Source organism: Ammospiza caudacuta, chromosome 1 (genome assembly GCF_027887145.1).
Source record: "Ammospiza caudacuta isolate bAmmCau1 chromosome 1, bAmmCau1.pri, whole genome shotgun sequence".
NCBI classification, from domain to species: Eukaryota; Metazoa; Chordata; class Aves; order Passeriformes; family Passerellidae; genus Ammospiza; species Ammospiza caudacuta.
Window position 1 is genome coordinate 43533676 of NC_080593.1, and position 17119 is coordinate 43550794.

Genomic DNA, 17119 nt, shown 5'->3' on the forward strand with positions numbered 1-17119 from the left:
TCAGCTTGTGTCACTTTTAAGATACTCTTCACAAATCCACAGCTGAGCACAAATGTGTTTTCATCACCACTCAGTCAATGACTGCATATAGCAAATTATTAAGTCTGTCACACCCCCAGGATTCTGAAAAAGAAGTTCATGCTTCTATACTTTTGTAGGTGTTTATACTCACGTTTAGTGTTCTGAATAGCAATTGTTAATTTTGGAAGAATTACTGTTGTGAAAACACACTAACATGTTTCCAGCCTATGCTAAAAATCCAAGTTCATACTCAGTGTCCCTGGACAGATTACAGGATCACTGGACTGCAGGATCAACACATTTCCAGGTGAACAACAGCAATATTCCAATGGCTAGATCCCATCCTAACTTTAGTCATACATTCAAATTACAACACCAAAACATCTGAAAAATTGCTGACAGCTCTGAGAGCTCCTAAACAATTGAAAAAATTCTGCAGAAAGACTCTTTTATTGTGGATGCAGTTGTTTCAGTCAACAGAAACTGCATAAAATACATAAGACACTGGCTGCACAAAACCATTTGGAAAGAAATTAAAGTACTTAATATACCTGGCATTTGTAATTTACAGCTGTATCTTTCACCATAAGCAAAATAAAATAATAATTTACTTTGTACCCTTAACACCATCACATACAATTGCTACGGTAGGTCTGAAAACCAGTATTGCAGTTTTGAGAGACTTTTGCTGCTCCTCCAGGAGATTCACTGTATTATATCTGCTTGCCAAGGACAGCAGACACAATATAGTTCTGGGGAATTGTGTGGAAACACAGAACACATATCCTCCTTCTTTTTAAACACTTAACTGGTATATATTATACTAGTACCAGTTATATTATAACTGGTATATTGGTTTCAAACTGCTCTTCTCTGACTTTATATTCTGTTTTCTTTATCAACGAAAGGGTTATTTTTTTTATTCATATGTATAGAAGAAGAATTCCAACACAAAATTCCCCAGTATTTTAATCTTCTTTTTTAACAAAGCCACCAACACCTCATTTTTCTTCTTCCAGAAAGCACATGGAGGTTTTATAAAGCACAATTTGCTGTTGAAGCATCTGTGGTGACTCTACAGCTCTTACAGTGGTAACACAAGTACTACACAGCAAGAATTTTAATTACTTAGGAAAGAACAAATGTCTACCTCTGATAAAGCATTCTGAAAGTGCTGTCTTTATTGAAGGCTTGATTGTCAGAGTGCATTGCAATTCTTTCAGGTATCCAACCTGTCAGTGCATGGAGATCAATATTCTGAAATGCAAGTATTCAAAGGAAATCAGAACAGATAATCCATATATAAACATATGATGTCTGTACACAACTTATAAAACACCTTGAAAGAAATCAAGTACACATAAGTTACAATACAGCTCTACACGTAACAGGGTCAGGATCAAGACTAACAAACAAAAAACTCTTTGATTAGCCAAGGACAACGTTTCCAAGTATCTTAAAAAAAAAAGCTGGAAAGCGAACTGATGAAATAAACTGGAATTCCAGAGCAATTGAAGCATATCAAAATCATCAGTCATGCTCAACTGTGTGATGTGTTCTATTTATTTCATTGATTTACAGACTTTTAAAGCACATCTCAGAAGCACCAAATGTTACTCAGAAGGTACATTTGGTACCTTCCTATTATATATGCATTTTAAATAATTTATATTTCATTTCTAAAGCTCAGAGTTTGGGTTTTTTATTCTTTTTGGTAAAGCTGACACTGATATGTATTTCCATAAAAAGATGCTTTAATCTCCCAACTCCTTGAAATATTGCTTAATTCTTATTCTTTTGCTTTGTACTCCTCAAAGCAAAAGCAGAGACTGTAAATGCCTGAAGTGTCAATAACCACCACTGGGGGCTGGGAACTTGAGGAATTACAAATACAACCCAGCCTGATTGTAAGTAACTCTGATTACAGAAGGAAGCTGGAATACAGTGGAAAGTGGAGAGGGCAGGAAGGGTGGAGATTAAATGTCACCAGTCAAGCTGTTTTTCCAGATAGCAAGTTAGAGGATGACAATGGGAATTAAACATCGTTACTCTCACCAGCTTTTGTCCTTCAAAACAAATATTTTTAAGTGTCCTGACACTTAAAAATATGTGCTACATTTACCCCTTACACAAAGCCACATTTGTCTCCATAACAATTTTTCAAGAGGTGATGATTACTAAGTAAAACCACCAAGAATGTGATTGTCAAGACACCAATTAGCACCATGAAAAAAAAAATTAAAATTTTAGTAATATAAAGTTTAAATCACAAAGGCTTCCTAAGTAATAAATTATGTGGGCTACTCATTTCAGCAAACCATTCCTCCCTAAAGAATAACCTGCATGTCACTTGTATGATGTATGTTGACTGTTTCTTTAGTAACCACATTATAGAAACCCAATGCATATTTATGGAGATGAGTGGAACAATCTGATAAACAAACTTGCACAGATCAAAACACTTGCTCCCTCTATACAGACCTCCTAAATGTCTAGACTGTTCCTTTCCTAGCTGACTCCATTACCTGATGAGGGAGAACTGCCCTATTTATTGAAAGAGTTAGAAACCAAAATCAGCAGTATGGCAATATGCCATATGCATATTCTCTTTGATATGGGCAAAGAGAATTTGACTTCACCCAACAGGTTCATCTAGATTCTATATAAACACTTCCTATCCACAAGCATCAATACTGAAATCTGAGAACTAAGATTAACTTTGACCATCAAGATGTCTTGCTCATTCTATTCTGATGGAATAATTCCATTAAGTACAGCTAAAAATAATTGTGAAAGAAAGAAACAGAAAAAAAATTAAGAAAATGTCATACCAAATACTTGTCTCCCTAAGCTGTTCACTTTGATTTCACTAGAATGAAATTATTTTACCCATTATTATTTAAGTGGATTTTTTTCCTCTTAGAAATAATCTCATACTTACAGAATTTGATCCAGGAAAATCATATCCTCCCATGACCTTCATGTAAGCTTTTTCTATTAGTGACACCCATAATTCATTCTTATTATTGGAATAAGAGCAGAGAAGTTCCCCACTATGATCAACAGGTAGCTGGTCATCTATGATTACCTGTGTGAAAGGAATGAAGCATTATGAATACAGTATTTTGAAAGTAATCAGAAAATCAAACAAAATCCTCATTAATACAAAGCTTTTCAGACACAGCCAGACCTGACCATTATTCTCACATTTGGACACCTCTATTAACCTTGCAGTGGTTTGCCAAAGTCAAAAAGAAATTCCACTGCCAGCTCTTGATTGCACAGGTCTAATTGGGTGACATGTGAGTGGCTGCCTTGACTGATGGTGACAGTATACTCATATAAAGTGAGCAACAGCTACTGCAAAAGGCACTTGAAGAAAGTTTCCATGCAATTTCAAGCATAAAAAGTAAAGAAAAGCCTAACAATATTCCTCATCTAATTAGGAATCAGAGCATGGACAGTGCTTGGTAGCCAGCAGAGAAATAAATATTTATTTATCTTTAAGGGAATAAATTGTGTCATATCACTTTCATAGCCTCTAGTTCCAGATTTAAGTTTCTTCTCTCTGAAAAGGAAGAACACCTCAAAGCAGCAGCTCTGACAGCATTAACATTTCTTCTTTAAATTAGGTACTCTATATTCATCATCACTACAGATTCTGACTGCGTATTTGCAGTAATCTGAAGTAGCTTCTGTGAATAGATGTTTCAGTTTCCTGTTGGCACTGGTCCATTACCAACACAGCCCATTCTCTGGTCAAATCCTATCTGTGCAGGAATGAATAGACCTTTTCAAAGGAGAAAAAATGGCCATTCATCCTAACAAAAGGCAGCCCTTAGGAGATATTTTGGAAAGAGTATTAAGAGCAAGACAGATATAAAAATGATACTTTCCTGGAACATTCAGATTCTGGAATTTTGCAGCTCAAGGACTTCCTGACCCAGAGGTTATATTTTAACAATTAAGAGCCTTTGAGGAGTTTCCCCTACTTCCCCACCCTGTGAATATGACCACTCAACTTCTGAACTCTCGTAAGCATTCATCAGTCACTATGATCTGTGCTACAGTTAAGTATGATGTGGAGAAATACATTATTTTATGTTCTTCTTCATTGCACTGAAAAGAAAATGAAGTTGTTTGTGAGTTTGTGAAGTTTAATCTTCAGGCGTTTCCTCTTCTTACCAAAAATCTGTAGTTGAGCAAGGCCTTGCTTGAATTATCAGTCAAGTTATTCCTCTATGGTCATTTCATATCTACACTCTTCCTGATACCTCCCTCTATAATTTTTAATTCTTTCTAAGATGAAGTGGAAGAGTGCACACCTAATTCATAAATAGGGGATACAAGGCTTTGTTCCTACTTGGTTTTCACAATTTGTTAAGTAATATAAGGCATTTTTTTACATTAATTTAACGTAAGGCTGTTTCTATTAATGTCCATAGAAGTACAGAAGTACAGACAGAAGAAGTATGTGGCTGCATACTTCAAAACCAAAAATGAATCTCAAAAAGGTTTAACAATTAAAAACTACTTTCCAAAAACACCTGCCTAAAGTTTTTGCTATGCAAGCACTTCATAGTGAAGGTGATCAAGCTTTTAAAACACTTTTTGACTTTTGCAGTAACAGCAGTAAGTTCTCCCAAAAGATTTACCTTTCTAGGAACACCATTGATATGAAGCTTCACCATGTATTTACCACATGGATTATATTCTGGTTCTCCTTTCTTATTCTGAGGGTAAATTATACTGTTAACAGAAAAAAAAAAAAAAAGAAAATGAGGAAATTATGACATAAATGACTTGACTTATAAAGATAAAAGTGAGATTAACACAGTCTATTTATGGAATTTACACTGACCAGAAATATGGCATGTTCAATGAAAAGCAACTCAAATTTAGTAAAAATAATCATGTTTAAATAGGTTTTATTTTTTCAGGCCTTGCTCTTGCTGCATCTTTCTACTTAATATAGTAGCAAAAAGAACATAAGCAACCTAATTGTTTCTCAAACAGAAGCAAGGCAAACAAATTTATCTTATGATTAAACAAGCAGTATTTACAAATCTATAATATAAATACAGTATTTGCCTGAATGATAAGTCAAACTTTTGAACGAGAAGGCAGTGCAGAACTTGCTGCTCTTGAAAAGAATACAGATTCAGCTCCAAAAAGAACAGATTAAAACAAAACAATCCAAAAACAATCACACACTGGTCTGGCAAGAGCATCCTAGCAAAGTCCAGAAAATCCATGGCAAATTCATCATAGGATGCCAACTGAGTGGAGCTGAGATAGTATTGTTAACATTAATTCCACAATGAGTTGTAAAATGGACCACCTGTTGCACAGCAGCAAATAAAATAGAAAAATAAAACCAGAGGGCATTATAAATAAAGTTTATATTTAAAAAATCCCAAACAAATACAAAATCCTTCCAAACTATTTCTTATTTGTCAAAGCACATCTGAAGTTAGACTCCAGTTCTGTACACATACCCATATTGACAGCAAGTTATATCTTAGACAGGAGTTTTATGAGTTTTAAAAAATTTTGTCATGAACTATGCTTAATTAGTTAAGGAATGTTTGACTGTGATTTTAGCTGGCTTTGATTTAGATCTGTGTTGGCTGAGTGTCAGAAAAAACCCCCGAGAAATTATCTGACAGCACCTGCAGAAAGGAACTCCATGAACCCATACCCCTCAGAGAACTCAATCAGCAGCTGAAGAACAAAATTCAATAAAGAATTGTTCAATAGTTATATAACTAGAGATGAATAAGATGTCATGGAAAAAGAAAGCTATCTTGAGCAAGTTAAGGAGTCAAAGGCCTATACACCCCAGAAAACCTTAATTAATACATTGCAGGTACAGTAAGGGAGCCACTTAATAGACTTGTTACGCCCCAGAAAACTTAATCAATGGTAATTGTCCAACCAGGACAGCAAATTTAATAAAGTGCTGCTTGGCTGGATAAAATTTGGGCTATCCATTAAACAAAAAGATGAGACGTTCTGGTAGAAATAAAAGACACAAAACACCTATACCATGATGCAATAAATTGTGCAGAGTTTTGGCAGTATCTATAAAAAATCTTGGATATTAGAGCATAAATAAATGTTTGAAAACTGCTGTTTCTTTGAACATGTCTATGGTGAATAAATTCATTATCTGTTCCCAATTTTGATTGATCAAAATATTTATTAGAAATGTTTGTCTAACAGCCTTTTGCTTTTAAACTTAAAACCCTTTGTTTCAATATAAAGTTGGCTTCCAGCTTAGAAGCGCTGAAACCACAAGTCCAGGGGAGATGAAACAAACGCTGGTTTTGACTGTGTACAGCTGTCACAGAACATACTGCAAAAGCTGGGCAGTATTAAATCTGAAAAGATCTTGCAGAGCAACAGCTACTTACCTCGTGATCAATTTTTTGTTGTATCTTCTTTCATACGCTGCACTGATAGCTAGCGATGCCACAAAAGAACAATCTGACACTATTGTCTGCAAAGAGAAGAAAGCCAGTGAGGACATTTAGTAATAATTCAGCTACTGAGAGATGAATGCAGTATGTGGAGGGAAGGAAAACAGTCAGTTAGTAATTCCCTTCAAAAGGGAAGGATTTAAACCAAAAGAAGCAAAGCCACTATTAAAGAGGCATAAAATGTATGCTTGTTCAAGATGAGGCCCCTACAAACAAATTTTTTTGCATTTATTTAACCTCATAAGAGCCAAGGAAAACACTCTCATATTTGGGGATTCCTTTTTGAACAACAAGGTCCCCCATGATAAACAACTAGCAGCCCACATTTTTCCTTAGGAACAATTTACCTGCTTTATGCTGAAACTTGATACGGTGTAGATCATCGTAGGGTTATTTGTTATGTCATCTGGTCTCACCCACTTGGCAAACATTGCTTTCTGTTTGGGGGATAAGGGTAGCTTCCCACACTTATCACTAGATTTAAGAGAGAAAAAAAAGTAGAAATAAATCAATAGCAGTTTAGAAGAGCTTTTTATGGTATGTGCAGTCTTAAATATGTCAGACAGATGGTGCAAAATAGGCACAAAACAAGTACAAAGCTGTAAAACAATTTCAAGGAACACTGCTTTGAAGTTTGTGATTTTTAAGGGGGGGAAAAAGGAAAAATGTTAAAAAAAATCATAACAGACAAATGTCTTTGTCTATTATGGCTGTGTAATCTTAACTTATTATTATTGATTATGAATGAAAATCTAGCTGTTATATATCACTCTTACTTGGAATATCCCTTTTACAGAAGAAACAGCTATGACCTGCATTTTACAGGCAACAGAGCTAAGCTTATTAGCATGGAGCAGCATCAGAAAACAGTCTCAAGCTGCCAGCCCAGCCCAATAATCCAAAAAGCCAAATATAATATTATCCTTATAGGCTTGAAGACACAAGTGCAAAAGTACTACAGAGCAGGATCAGCTTACAGTAAAGTTTTAAGTTCAAAGTGGAAGAAGGAAGTGGTAGTATTTAAATATCTCTGCCTGAATCATGCTTAAAAGCCTATGTAAATTATTTTAAACCCTGAAAAATAAAATACAGAAATACCAAATATGGAAAAGTTTTGAAAGTAAAAACAAAACTAAAGTTCAGTAACTGAAGCATACTTACGAAAAAGGCATAGGGAAGGCAAAACGTTCCCTCAGATCAACACTCATGAAAGGCACATATTCAATGCCATTAATCTTTGAAGTCTTCCTGCAAGTCAGAAGAAAAACAACAAAAAAGAAGAGCTACAAACTTATCAATCATCTTCTGAAGATTAACATGCATAAGGTAAAAATGAAATAAGTTTTTAAAAACTAGAAATACACAGTGCTTCTGAAAACAAAACCACTACCTCTTGAACATTATATATTTGATAGTTTTCAAAAGTCACAATTTAGGTTAATGTTTTTATAAATTATTTGTAGCTTATTTCACCTATAATAAAAATCAAAGTAAAAAGAACTGGATGGAATAGAAGGCAGAGTAATATAAAATATTATGCTCCTTTTATTTCCAGTGAAGTAGCAGTTGTACAATCTATAAAAACAACTTTGCACTTTGGCTTCTCAGAGTCAGACCTTCCATGAACTCATTTTGGAAAACCTTAGACTTACCTGAGTACTTCAATCTCCTCTGCAGTGTATCTCTGACCTTGAGATTCACTAGCTTGTACTGCTCTGATTGTCTGTGGTTTATCATTTAAAGAAAAATCAGGTCCCAATGGAAAGAACGTTCTGACTGGCTGATTTGGTTTGGCTGCAGTTGACTTTTCTTTCTGAGATGACTTTGACATAGATTCCTTCAGTGCTTCTGCTCTAAAGCAAATAAAGAATGTATTTTCTTTACAACAGTGATAAAAAAAATGTAATTACAGTTCAATTATTGATTTTCTTTGTTCATGTTCCCACATATGTTAAATGGAATGAGAAAATGCCCCAGTTGACCAACACTACTTTTTCTTAAAAAAACCTCAAATTGACTTCTGATGTTGGTACTTCTTTATTGTTCTGTTCTTGAATCAATTAAAGTACAGCATTTCCAACTCTTACAAGCTACTTTTGACAGAACTCATTAGATTTTATTGCCTCTAAATTATGCTAATAGGAGAATTTCTGTAAGTGTTCATTATGTGGAATCTCAGAACAAGATCACTGAAACACAGAGAAAAAATTGATCTGTATCCTCTCATACCTTCCAGATTTATTTTGTCTAGCAGGTACAATAGTAGTAAAACCCATGGGCATTCTCACAACCCAGGCTTTCAACTGCTTGAACACTGTGTATGCAGGAGCCATATTTTGTTACTGCTGCAATAAGCTTCTGTATAGTCACACACATGCAAAGTATTGGGATTTTTTCTGAACACAGACTGAGAAATGCTAAAACCCAATTTATACTGAAACTTAGCCCAACACAGCCTGGGATTCACCATCATAGAGCTGATTTAAAAAGGTATACATTGACCTTATACTTGTGCAAATTGTTTCAGAGATCTCAATACACACACCCTATGTAATTAGATTGCTATTGTAAAAAAAAATGTTTCCCAGTTTCCAAGCTGTCTTCCTTATGGAGGGACACTGACACCTTGACTTCATGCTAGCCTGAATTCAGCATCTTTTATAGAGGCCAATGATGATAGTACACTGGATTATATCTCTGAAGCACTGCATTTGTTCTAACAAGCACACAGTCCTCTCCTAACTCTGCATGTCTCAAGATTCCCAGAGGGTTGGCACAACAGCTGCCACATTCAGTGAACATTCATCCAGGGTGAACTCTGCAGGAGCTTAGTCTACACAGAATCCACACAGACAGGTTAGACTAAGAATCCAACTCAGAGGGTACACTCAGAACTGACAGGAAGTATGTTTACCAACATTAGTATGTTTACTAACATTAGCAGTACTCACCTATCCAGTGCTTGTCGAGCCAGCTGTTTCAGTTTGGACTGGAGTCCTGCTTCTGAGGTTTCAGTAGCCTAAAGTGCAAAATTAAAGAAAAATCTACACATCCAAAAACCACCTACATGTTTCATTAGCTCAGTTGTCATACTTCTAGATTACAGCAAAGAGTAACTAGTTATTTATTCCAATTCTCTCTTTGAAATGAGCAAATATTTTGCTTTGTTTATTGTAGTTTCTTTTTTTAAACTCAGCATAAAAAGATACTATGTAAGCAAATACAATTTTGCTGTTCTAGTGAAATTTTGATAGAATGGAAGTTATGTCTAAAATTCTTCAGCATGAAAAACAGTCCACACACAAAGAGAATTTCCAGAAGAATTAACTGTATTCAAATACTATTGGCAGAAAGAAGACATAACAAAATGTTGTAGTATATGCAAGTATGTGAGCTTGGATGCATTTTGATTCTTTTCCCCAAATGTGTTAAAATGATCATAGTAACTTAGGAAAAAGATTTTAAATGTTTACTTTCTTAAGTGTTTTCAAATGAACAACATAGTGGTGCAAGAACAACATTTTTAACTTGCAATCAAAAGCATAAAATAACCTAGGACAGAGTGACAAAGATGTGAACAGTGTTAACATCCATTCCAATCTGGGAAGTCATTTATGACAGTTTATACTTTTGTCTCCCTTACAGATGAAGCATGGCTTCTGCAGCCAAACAATCTGCAGGAGGCACAACAAGAGGTGTGGCCTCTCCTGTGGCACCCAAAAGCAGGTTTCAGGTTCCAGCTTCGTGCCTTGACCAATTATTCCAGGTCAGGGATGTCAACTGAGGATACAAAAAGCAATCTACTTTCACCCCAAGGAATGAAACTAGAAACACCCTCTGTAAGCAACTAGTTTCATTTGCAAAGAAATAACACTCTGAAGCTCCTGGTTGGAAAATACTCTAAAAGATTTATGAAGGTAAGTAATGGAGATGGAACACCAGCACACTCATCTGGGAATCAGCCACAGAAGAGGAGTAATGGCTGCTCTCTGAGTTCTTCAAGGGTAAGGAAGAAACAAATCTCTGCCCCTGAATATACTGCAGAGAAAGATGGGAGTAAAGCTTCAAGATAGCAGAGTCCCTTAAATCTCCTTTCATCCTGTGAAGAAGAAAGTACTTTTGGGTCACCGCAAGGGACAAATCTTACTGTCATGTCAACAAAAGAATATGCTAGTCAAGATTAAAAGAAACTTCAGCAGTATCTTGTACCTAATGAAATACCCAATAAATGCAGCTGTTAATATGAGATATTTTCAGACTAACTTCAGTAATATCTGCATGCACTGACACAACAGAAGGAGGAACACAGCAGAGAAGAAGGAGCATGCTGCTGCAGTAAATGTTATGTAATAGACTGAAAATATTCCTCTCCAACAGCTCAAGTGGAAAAACTAGAGCAGCTCTACTAACTCTTGGTCTGGTTACACTGTACCACCAGGGTTTTAGCCTTGGTAAAACCTGTTAACATAATTCAGAGGAAAGGATTTACTCAAGCATGTAGCAACAGTAACATAACACCCTCACCAACCCACAAATATATTTACATTATAACATTGAAAAGAAGGGAAAAAGAAAAACAGACTTGGTGGAGTTACATTATGATGGTGAGCTCTTCTTGTAATGAGTTAGTTAAGGCAACTGGACTTAAGGGAGAAAAGCAGTACCTGTAGTTATATTCTTCATTGTTTATGTAATGGCCAATTCATCCTTATTAATTGCAGTGTGAATTGAATTCACTCATAACAGCTTTAGTGTTAAACACTTGAGTAATCAAGTAGTATTTGTAATAGTTTTGGCATCAGTAGACTGTTACATCTTCAGAAAATGTTACACACACAAATTTCCCTTAAATGACTTCCTTTATTGTAGTCAGAAATTAATACAGCTGACACATTGGCAAGTCATCTTCATTTTTAACAGTTTTTAATTTCTGTTTCTGTGGTATTTGCTCCAGGGCAAAAATCAACACCAAAAATATTCCAGAATATTTCTAACTTTTAGTATAATCCAGTTCAGAAAAAAAATCCACATAAATGACTAGTCTCCATAAATTTGTAGTGTTGTATAGAACATAAAAAAGACTGTAAGAAACACTAAAAAAAAAAAACCAAAAAACCAAACCAAAACCAGTGAAACAAACAAAAAAATTTTAAAATGTAGTTTTTACAAATACAGGTACTCCATTTTCAAGCCAGCCTTTAAGGGTCAGTCATTTGTGAGAGTGGAAGAATTTCTTACCATCACATAATTCCACCAAGTTAACCTGTAGCTTAACATACTGTTTTCAAACAGAGTTCCACTGCTTCTGTGTACAACTCTATAGCTTCTTCTGCATTGCCTTTATCATCTTCATCAAAAGCCTGAGTAACTAGGAAGTGAGCACGCTCCAAGTCCAACTGTTGTTTTGACTTCAGAGGGTCTGTCTTCTGTGATTGAACTAAAAGAAAAAAACAGTATTTAGCCTTCTATAGCAGCAGACATGGAAAAACATCCTGAACATGTCACCAAAACACTAGCAGCTCTAATCAGATGGGGAATGTCTATTTCTTGTCTGGGAACAAAATCTTTCCAAACTGCTAAAAACATCTATGCAAGGGCAAGGAAACACCATCACAATTCCTGAAGCAGAGGTTAGCTCTCAGGATATTTCAGATTTGAAATAATGTAAGTAAAATCTCTTTCATACTAGATGGAGAACAAGGATGTTTAATTATGTAAAATATTGCATCATTTGTGAAAATACATCACCTACAATAATATACTTCGGTGTCCATCTCACTTAATACCTTTACTAATGACCTTTCTCACATTTGCTCTGCAGATGTGGTTCCTCAGAATATTTAAAAGCAAAGAACACCCACACCCAAGTCCTTAGAAAGTCATGTTCCACTTAATTTATGGTCCATCAGAATTCAAAGCACTGCTGTGCTCATTGTATTTGTGATTCTTCACAAAGGACAAGAAACTCAGAATAATAAAAACAGAGCAAACACCATTGATATGTATTTCACAGCAGCAAACAACTTTCCACTCAATTAATTTAAGCAGAGGTTTAATTAGAAAGCTCCTTACCCACCTGCTGAATGGAGAGCTTGAACTCTCTCCAAGTACTCATTTATTTTTTCTTGAATATTTTCCAAGTTGGACCCAGCCATCCCAGCATAAATCAAGGCTTGTGCAGCTTCCTGAAGGGAGAGGAATTGGAAACAAAGTTAATGTTTGCTGCCTAGAAAATTACCATAAACAGAGGGCCTACAGCAGCCATGAGTTGCATGAAAGCAAGCCCTTAAATCTGCAAAAAGACTCAGTGGCTGCAGGGAAATTCTGCTCAAAAGAAAAAGTTTCAAGTTATAAGCTAGATCATGTTTAATTTCTCACATCTGGGACAACCTATAAGACTATAAAAACATTCAGAATTTCTGTAAGATCAGATGTTAGGCCTGTTTATATAGTAATGTATGAAAATAGGAGATTTTAAGTAAAACTCTTCATGCATGCACTGAGATCAGTTTGGTTTCAAAGTTGAGGATTTAAGGTTAGGAAAAAAAGTAGCTATTCCAGTTATTTGCATTTAATCTGGTAATAACAAAAGGAAATAAATATATAAGCTTTTTAAAATCAAATGTCAAGAATTTTTGTTTAGTAAGCATTTTTAAAAATTATTATTACTCAGATAAAGCTATCCAATCTGGAACATCTACAAATGTGAGGCTTCCTAGCTTCTCCAACTTGTTTTTTTTAATGTATATACACAAAATACTGGGTGAAAGTCTGCTTCCAGGAAGAAGCACAGGCCTCTGGCTCAGAAGCACAGTACATTACCCACATTAAGGCTTTTTCCATCCTGTACAAATCTATTAAGAAAAAACGCCTTCAGTTGCATAAGCTGTCTATCCCTTCACTGAATTCATGAAAAACACGTAAGTTTTGGCAGGATTGCAATAAATAGCCAGAGCTGACACAGTCTCCAAACCACATGGAGAACCAACACTTGTCGCCCCACAGAAATGAGGACAGAAACCTTGTTTTGTTCCCACTATGGACATGGAAAACCCCCCAGTTTTGTGGCAGTTCTTGCCCTCCCAGCAGCAGCAGAGCAGAGGAGGTGGTGGGGTAGCAGGCAGGCTGGGAAGGCAGAAAGCAGGAGAGTAACTAGAGAGGAAGGCAGAAAGCACTAGAGCACCTGGAGAGCTGCTTCACACAGATGGTGCTCAGAGGCTGCCCTGCACAGGGCAAGCACAGACCCATGGCCAGGGCTCCCTTGTGTGTTTTATGGCCATCATTTTGGTCAAGCTTAGCAGTTTGCTCCCATATCCATCTGTTTAGTTTGCCCAAACTTAAATCTGATCCTGACACAGCCTGTATTTGTTACTAGGATATACTTTCAGTGAGAAACATCACACAATCAACCACTGCATGCTCCCTGCCAGCATCCATCTCCATACTACGTCACACAAAACATCCACAGCCACTGAAGGGTAAGCAGAAGTACCATTTATATGTAGCAATTAAATACTATTAAGACCTAGCACACAACTATTTTTTGCAGGGGAAAAAGTGCACTACAGCTGTGTGCTCAAGGGATGGGTATATTTGTCTGTGACATACTGCAAGTACAGACTGACAAAACAGGTGCTGTATCATAAAGATATGTGGTCTACAAATGATGCAAAGCACAAATGTGGATTTCCAAACCAGTGTATAATTGATGTTTCTTCTGTGATTTCAAGCACAATTGTTTTTGCCTGGTTTTAAGATGTAAACATAACGGGAAAGTCTTTTATAAAGCAAATCTGCAAAGGACTGAAGCAGTTGACAGAGTGCTTGTGGAGCCAGCATGCCAGCTGTTTCCAGTGACCAGATGGATGTGCAATTCACGTTTATGATCTCTCCAATGTCACTACTGTTTGTCACGAGTAGTGTGCCACAGTCACACTAAGCTAACTACAGCTCATCAGTCTGCAAGCTGCTAACAGCTGGTCAACAGCCAGACTTAGCAACAGCCTTCAGCAGTTTTGGCTGAAGTCATCAGTGTCCAAATATGATCCTGACATTTCTGCAGAGCACCATTAATTAGCAAGCAGCCCGAAGCTGGCTCACATGCAGCACTCCCCATGGCGCCTATCAAAGTTACATGGAGCAGGAAGCCAAGCACACTCGCTAACCATAGGAACCCCATTCACACATCTTGGTGTTGTCTATGGCACCAACTGTGGCGATTTCCATATTTCATCCTTAGGGTCGAGTTCCTGCAGAAGCCAGTTCAGTACCCAAGCTTTCCCACATGCTTAGTAATTGCACCAGTGGGCTCTGAACTTCTTAGAGTAGTTCATAAGAAAGCAGGTGACAGGCCAGGGCTTACTTCTACTGTGCCGGAATAAATGAATAAATAAATAAATAAATAAATAAACAAAGTATCCCTGAAATAATAAATGGCATTTTGTAATTTATTTGTATAATCTAACATGGAAGTGATTCTTCAGGCAAAATCTGGAAAGCTAAACATATCTAGGTTACCCTCTTGTCTTGTCTAGCTTCAAGTGCACCAAGATTGCCAGGGGTTCATTTTTCCACTTAGCAAGAATATCACCTGTATACAGCATGTGAAAAAGATTTTCCACACACATGTATGTTCCAAAGCATACAGGGGTGACTATTTGCACAAAAAGATGCTTTCATTCTGAATAGCACTGACTAATTTCTGCCAGATAAAAGGAGAGATATACAGTGCTAAAGGAGTACTGCACATGGTTATCAGACCATGCACACATGCTGCTCCTGGTGAACACAGAGCTTATCGGCATTACTATGAGCAACTAAAATTTTTGCATTTATAAAGTACATATATAAAGTACATATATAAATTTAGCCCTCTAAAAATTAACAACTGGGTTAAAAAAAAAGGAAAAAAAGACTCTTCTTCCTATTCTTTCACACTTACATGAATAGGCCACCAAGATATTAACACTATGCTTTCTGAACATTTCACAGACACCTTGTACTCATGAAATAAAAGGCCAGCTACAAATCCCTTAACAAATTATTGGAAGAGAATCACTTTGTCAGGATAACAGAATCTGTGGAATGATTGCTGTGATAAGGATAAACAGAGGCTTCAAAGAGGCTTTTCGCAGGTGAGAAGTCAATGCGATATGGAACTTTAATGTAACTTTACGACACAAACCCCAACAATTTACATAGGTGAAAAATGCCTAATGGTTGCACAAAAATGACTAAATATTAGTAGTAAACCTGCAGATGTGGAGTAAGACACTGAATCAACCTCATTATACCCTTAGCTACACCAACCTGACATTCTACGGAAACAATAAAATCTTTTCCCTAACGGAAAGAGTATTCACACGAAGGTAAAAACCTGTCACTGACAGCTTGTGATCTGAAGCTGTGTTACTGCTGAGCATCTTGTATTTCACCACACACCTCTCTATTTGGTGACTGTACAAGACAGTTGCTTCCAGCTGCACACCCAGGAGCAGCAGCATGCCCACTTGTGGTTCTCCAAAATGCCCAGCATAAAACTGATCAGTCTTTCTGGCCTGGCAGGGCTTGGGGAGAGGCCAGGAATGAACGTGTCAAACCAGCAGGGCAGAGACGTTTTTAGGTTACGATGAATCCTCCCAGCAGCAGTGAAGGGGCCGTGTCTCCAGCAGCTGGAAGAAGCGCCCATTCCCGGTTTTTAAGCCGAGTACCTGCAGCGCTTCCCCACAGCCTGTCGGTAAACATCAGGCCCGGGCAGCGCTGGTTCCCACCTAAAAGCAGGACGCAGGCAAAAGGCGTTTCGCAACCCGCCCTGAAGGACGCGGCTCCTCCGAACACTGACAAACTTTCGACGCTCACGCACGGCCTTCCGCTCTCGTCTCGGCGGGCACCGCCTCGCCCTCCCCGGGCCGAGCGCGCTCCCGGGCACACCCGCCGGGGGAGGGCGGGGGCGGCCGCGCTGACCCAGCGCGTCTCCCTCCGCCTGCAGGGCCGAGCCGGGCCGCAGGGGTGCCGAGCACTCCTCTCCGGCCCTCGGGGGGCCAAGGGGGGAGCGGGAACCGTCCGGCAGCTCAAGAGCATCGCGCGGCCCGCGGTGCGGGGCAACCGGCGGCGCCCCGAGGGAACCGGCGCGTCCCCGCCGTACCTTGTAGTAGAAGACCGCTTCCTGGTAGCGCCCGCTCTGGTCCCGCTGCACCGCCAGCTTCGCGAACTTCACCGCGTCCAGCTCCAGCGTCGTGGCGTCCATGGCCAGCGTCCTCCCGGTGCCGGCGGCAGCGGCGACACCTCCCGTCGAAGCCCACCGCGTCCCTGTCCCTGTCCCCGCGCCCGCCCGGCCGCCTTCCCCGCCTCCCTGACCCCGCCGCGCCCGTCGGCCGCGCCCCCATGTCTGGCCACGCCCCCACGGATGGCCACGCCCCCGCCCGCACGGCCGCGTATGTGGCCACGCCCACCGGCTTCGAAAGCGCCCGGTCCGCCTCGTTTGGCCACGCCCACCGCGCGCCCACGCCCGCGCGCCCCGGCAGCCCTGCGCGTGCTCGGGCGCGCGGGGGCGGGCGGGGCCGGTGAGGCGGTGGGCGGGAACGGCGCGCGCCAGCCTGAGGCGCTGATAACAGAAT

General features: G+C 38.7%; 1 protein-coding gene across 2 annotated transcripts in view; it reads right to left on the minus strand.

The window, feature by feature from the left end:
- Window positions 1–16804, minus strand: part of CAPN7 (calpain 7) — a 32157-nt gene extending 15353 nt beyond the window's left edge. For both annotated transcript variants that reach the window (XM_058821675.1, XM_058821605.1), the window contains exons 1-11: window positions 16648–16804; window positions 12580–12688; window positions 11783–11940; window positions 9455–9522; window positions 8156–8356; window positions 7665–7751; window positions 6851–6977; window positions 6438–6523; window positions 4677–4770; window positions 2963–3109; window positions 1172–1278 (exon numbers count right to left, since the gene is read on the minus strand). In XM_058821675.1, the coding sequence (XP_058677658.1) occupies window positions 1172–1278; window positions 2963–3109; window positions 4677–4770; window positions 6438–6523; window positions 6851–6977; window positions 7665–7751; window positions 8156–8356; window positions 9455–9522; window positions 11783–11940; window positions 12580–12688; window positions 16648–16749 (1286 nt within the window). In that variant the 5' untranslated portion in view covers window positions 16750–16804. The remainder of the gene's footprint in view (window positions 1–1171; window positions 1279–2962; window positions 3110–4676; window positions 4771–6437; window positions 6524–6850; window positions 6978–7664; window positions 7752–8155; window positions 8357–9454; window positions 9523–11782; window positions 11941–12579; window positions 12689–16647) is intronic.
- Between the last annotated feature and the right edge of the window lie 315 nt (window positions 16805–17119).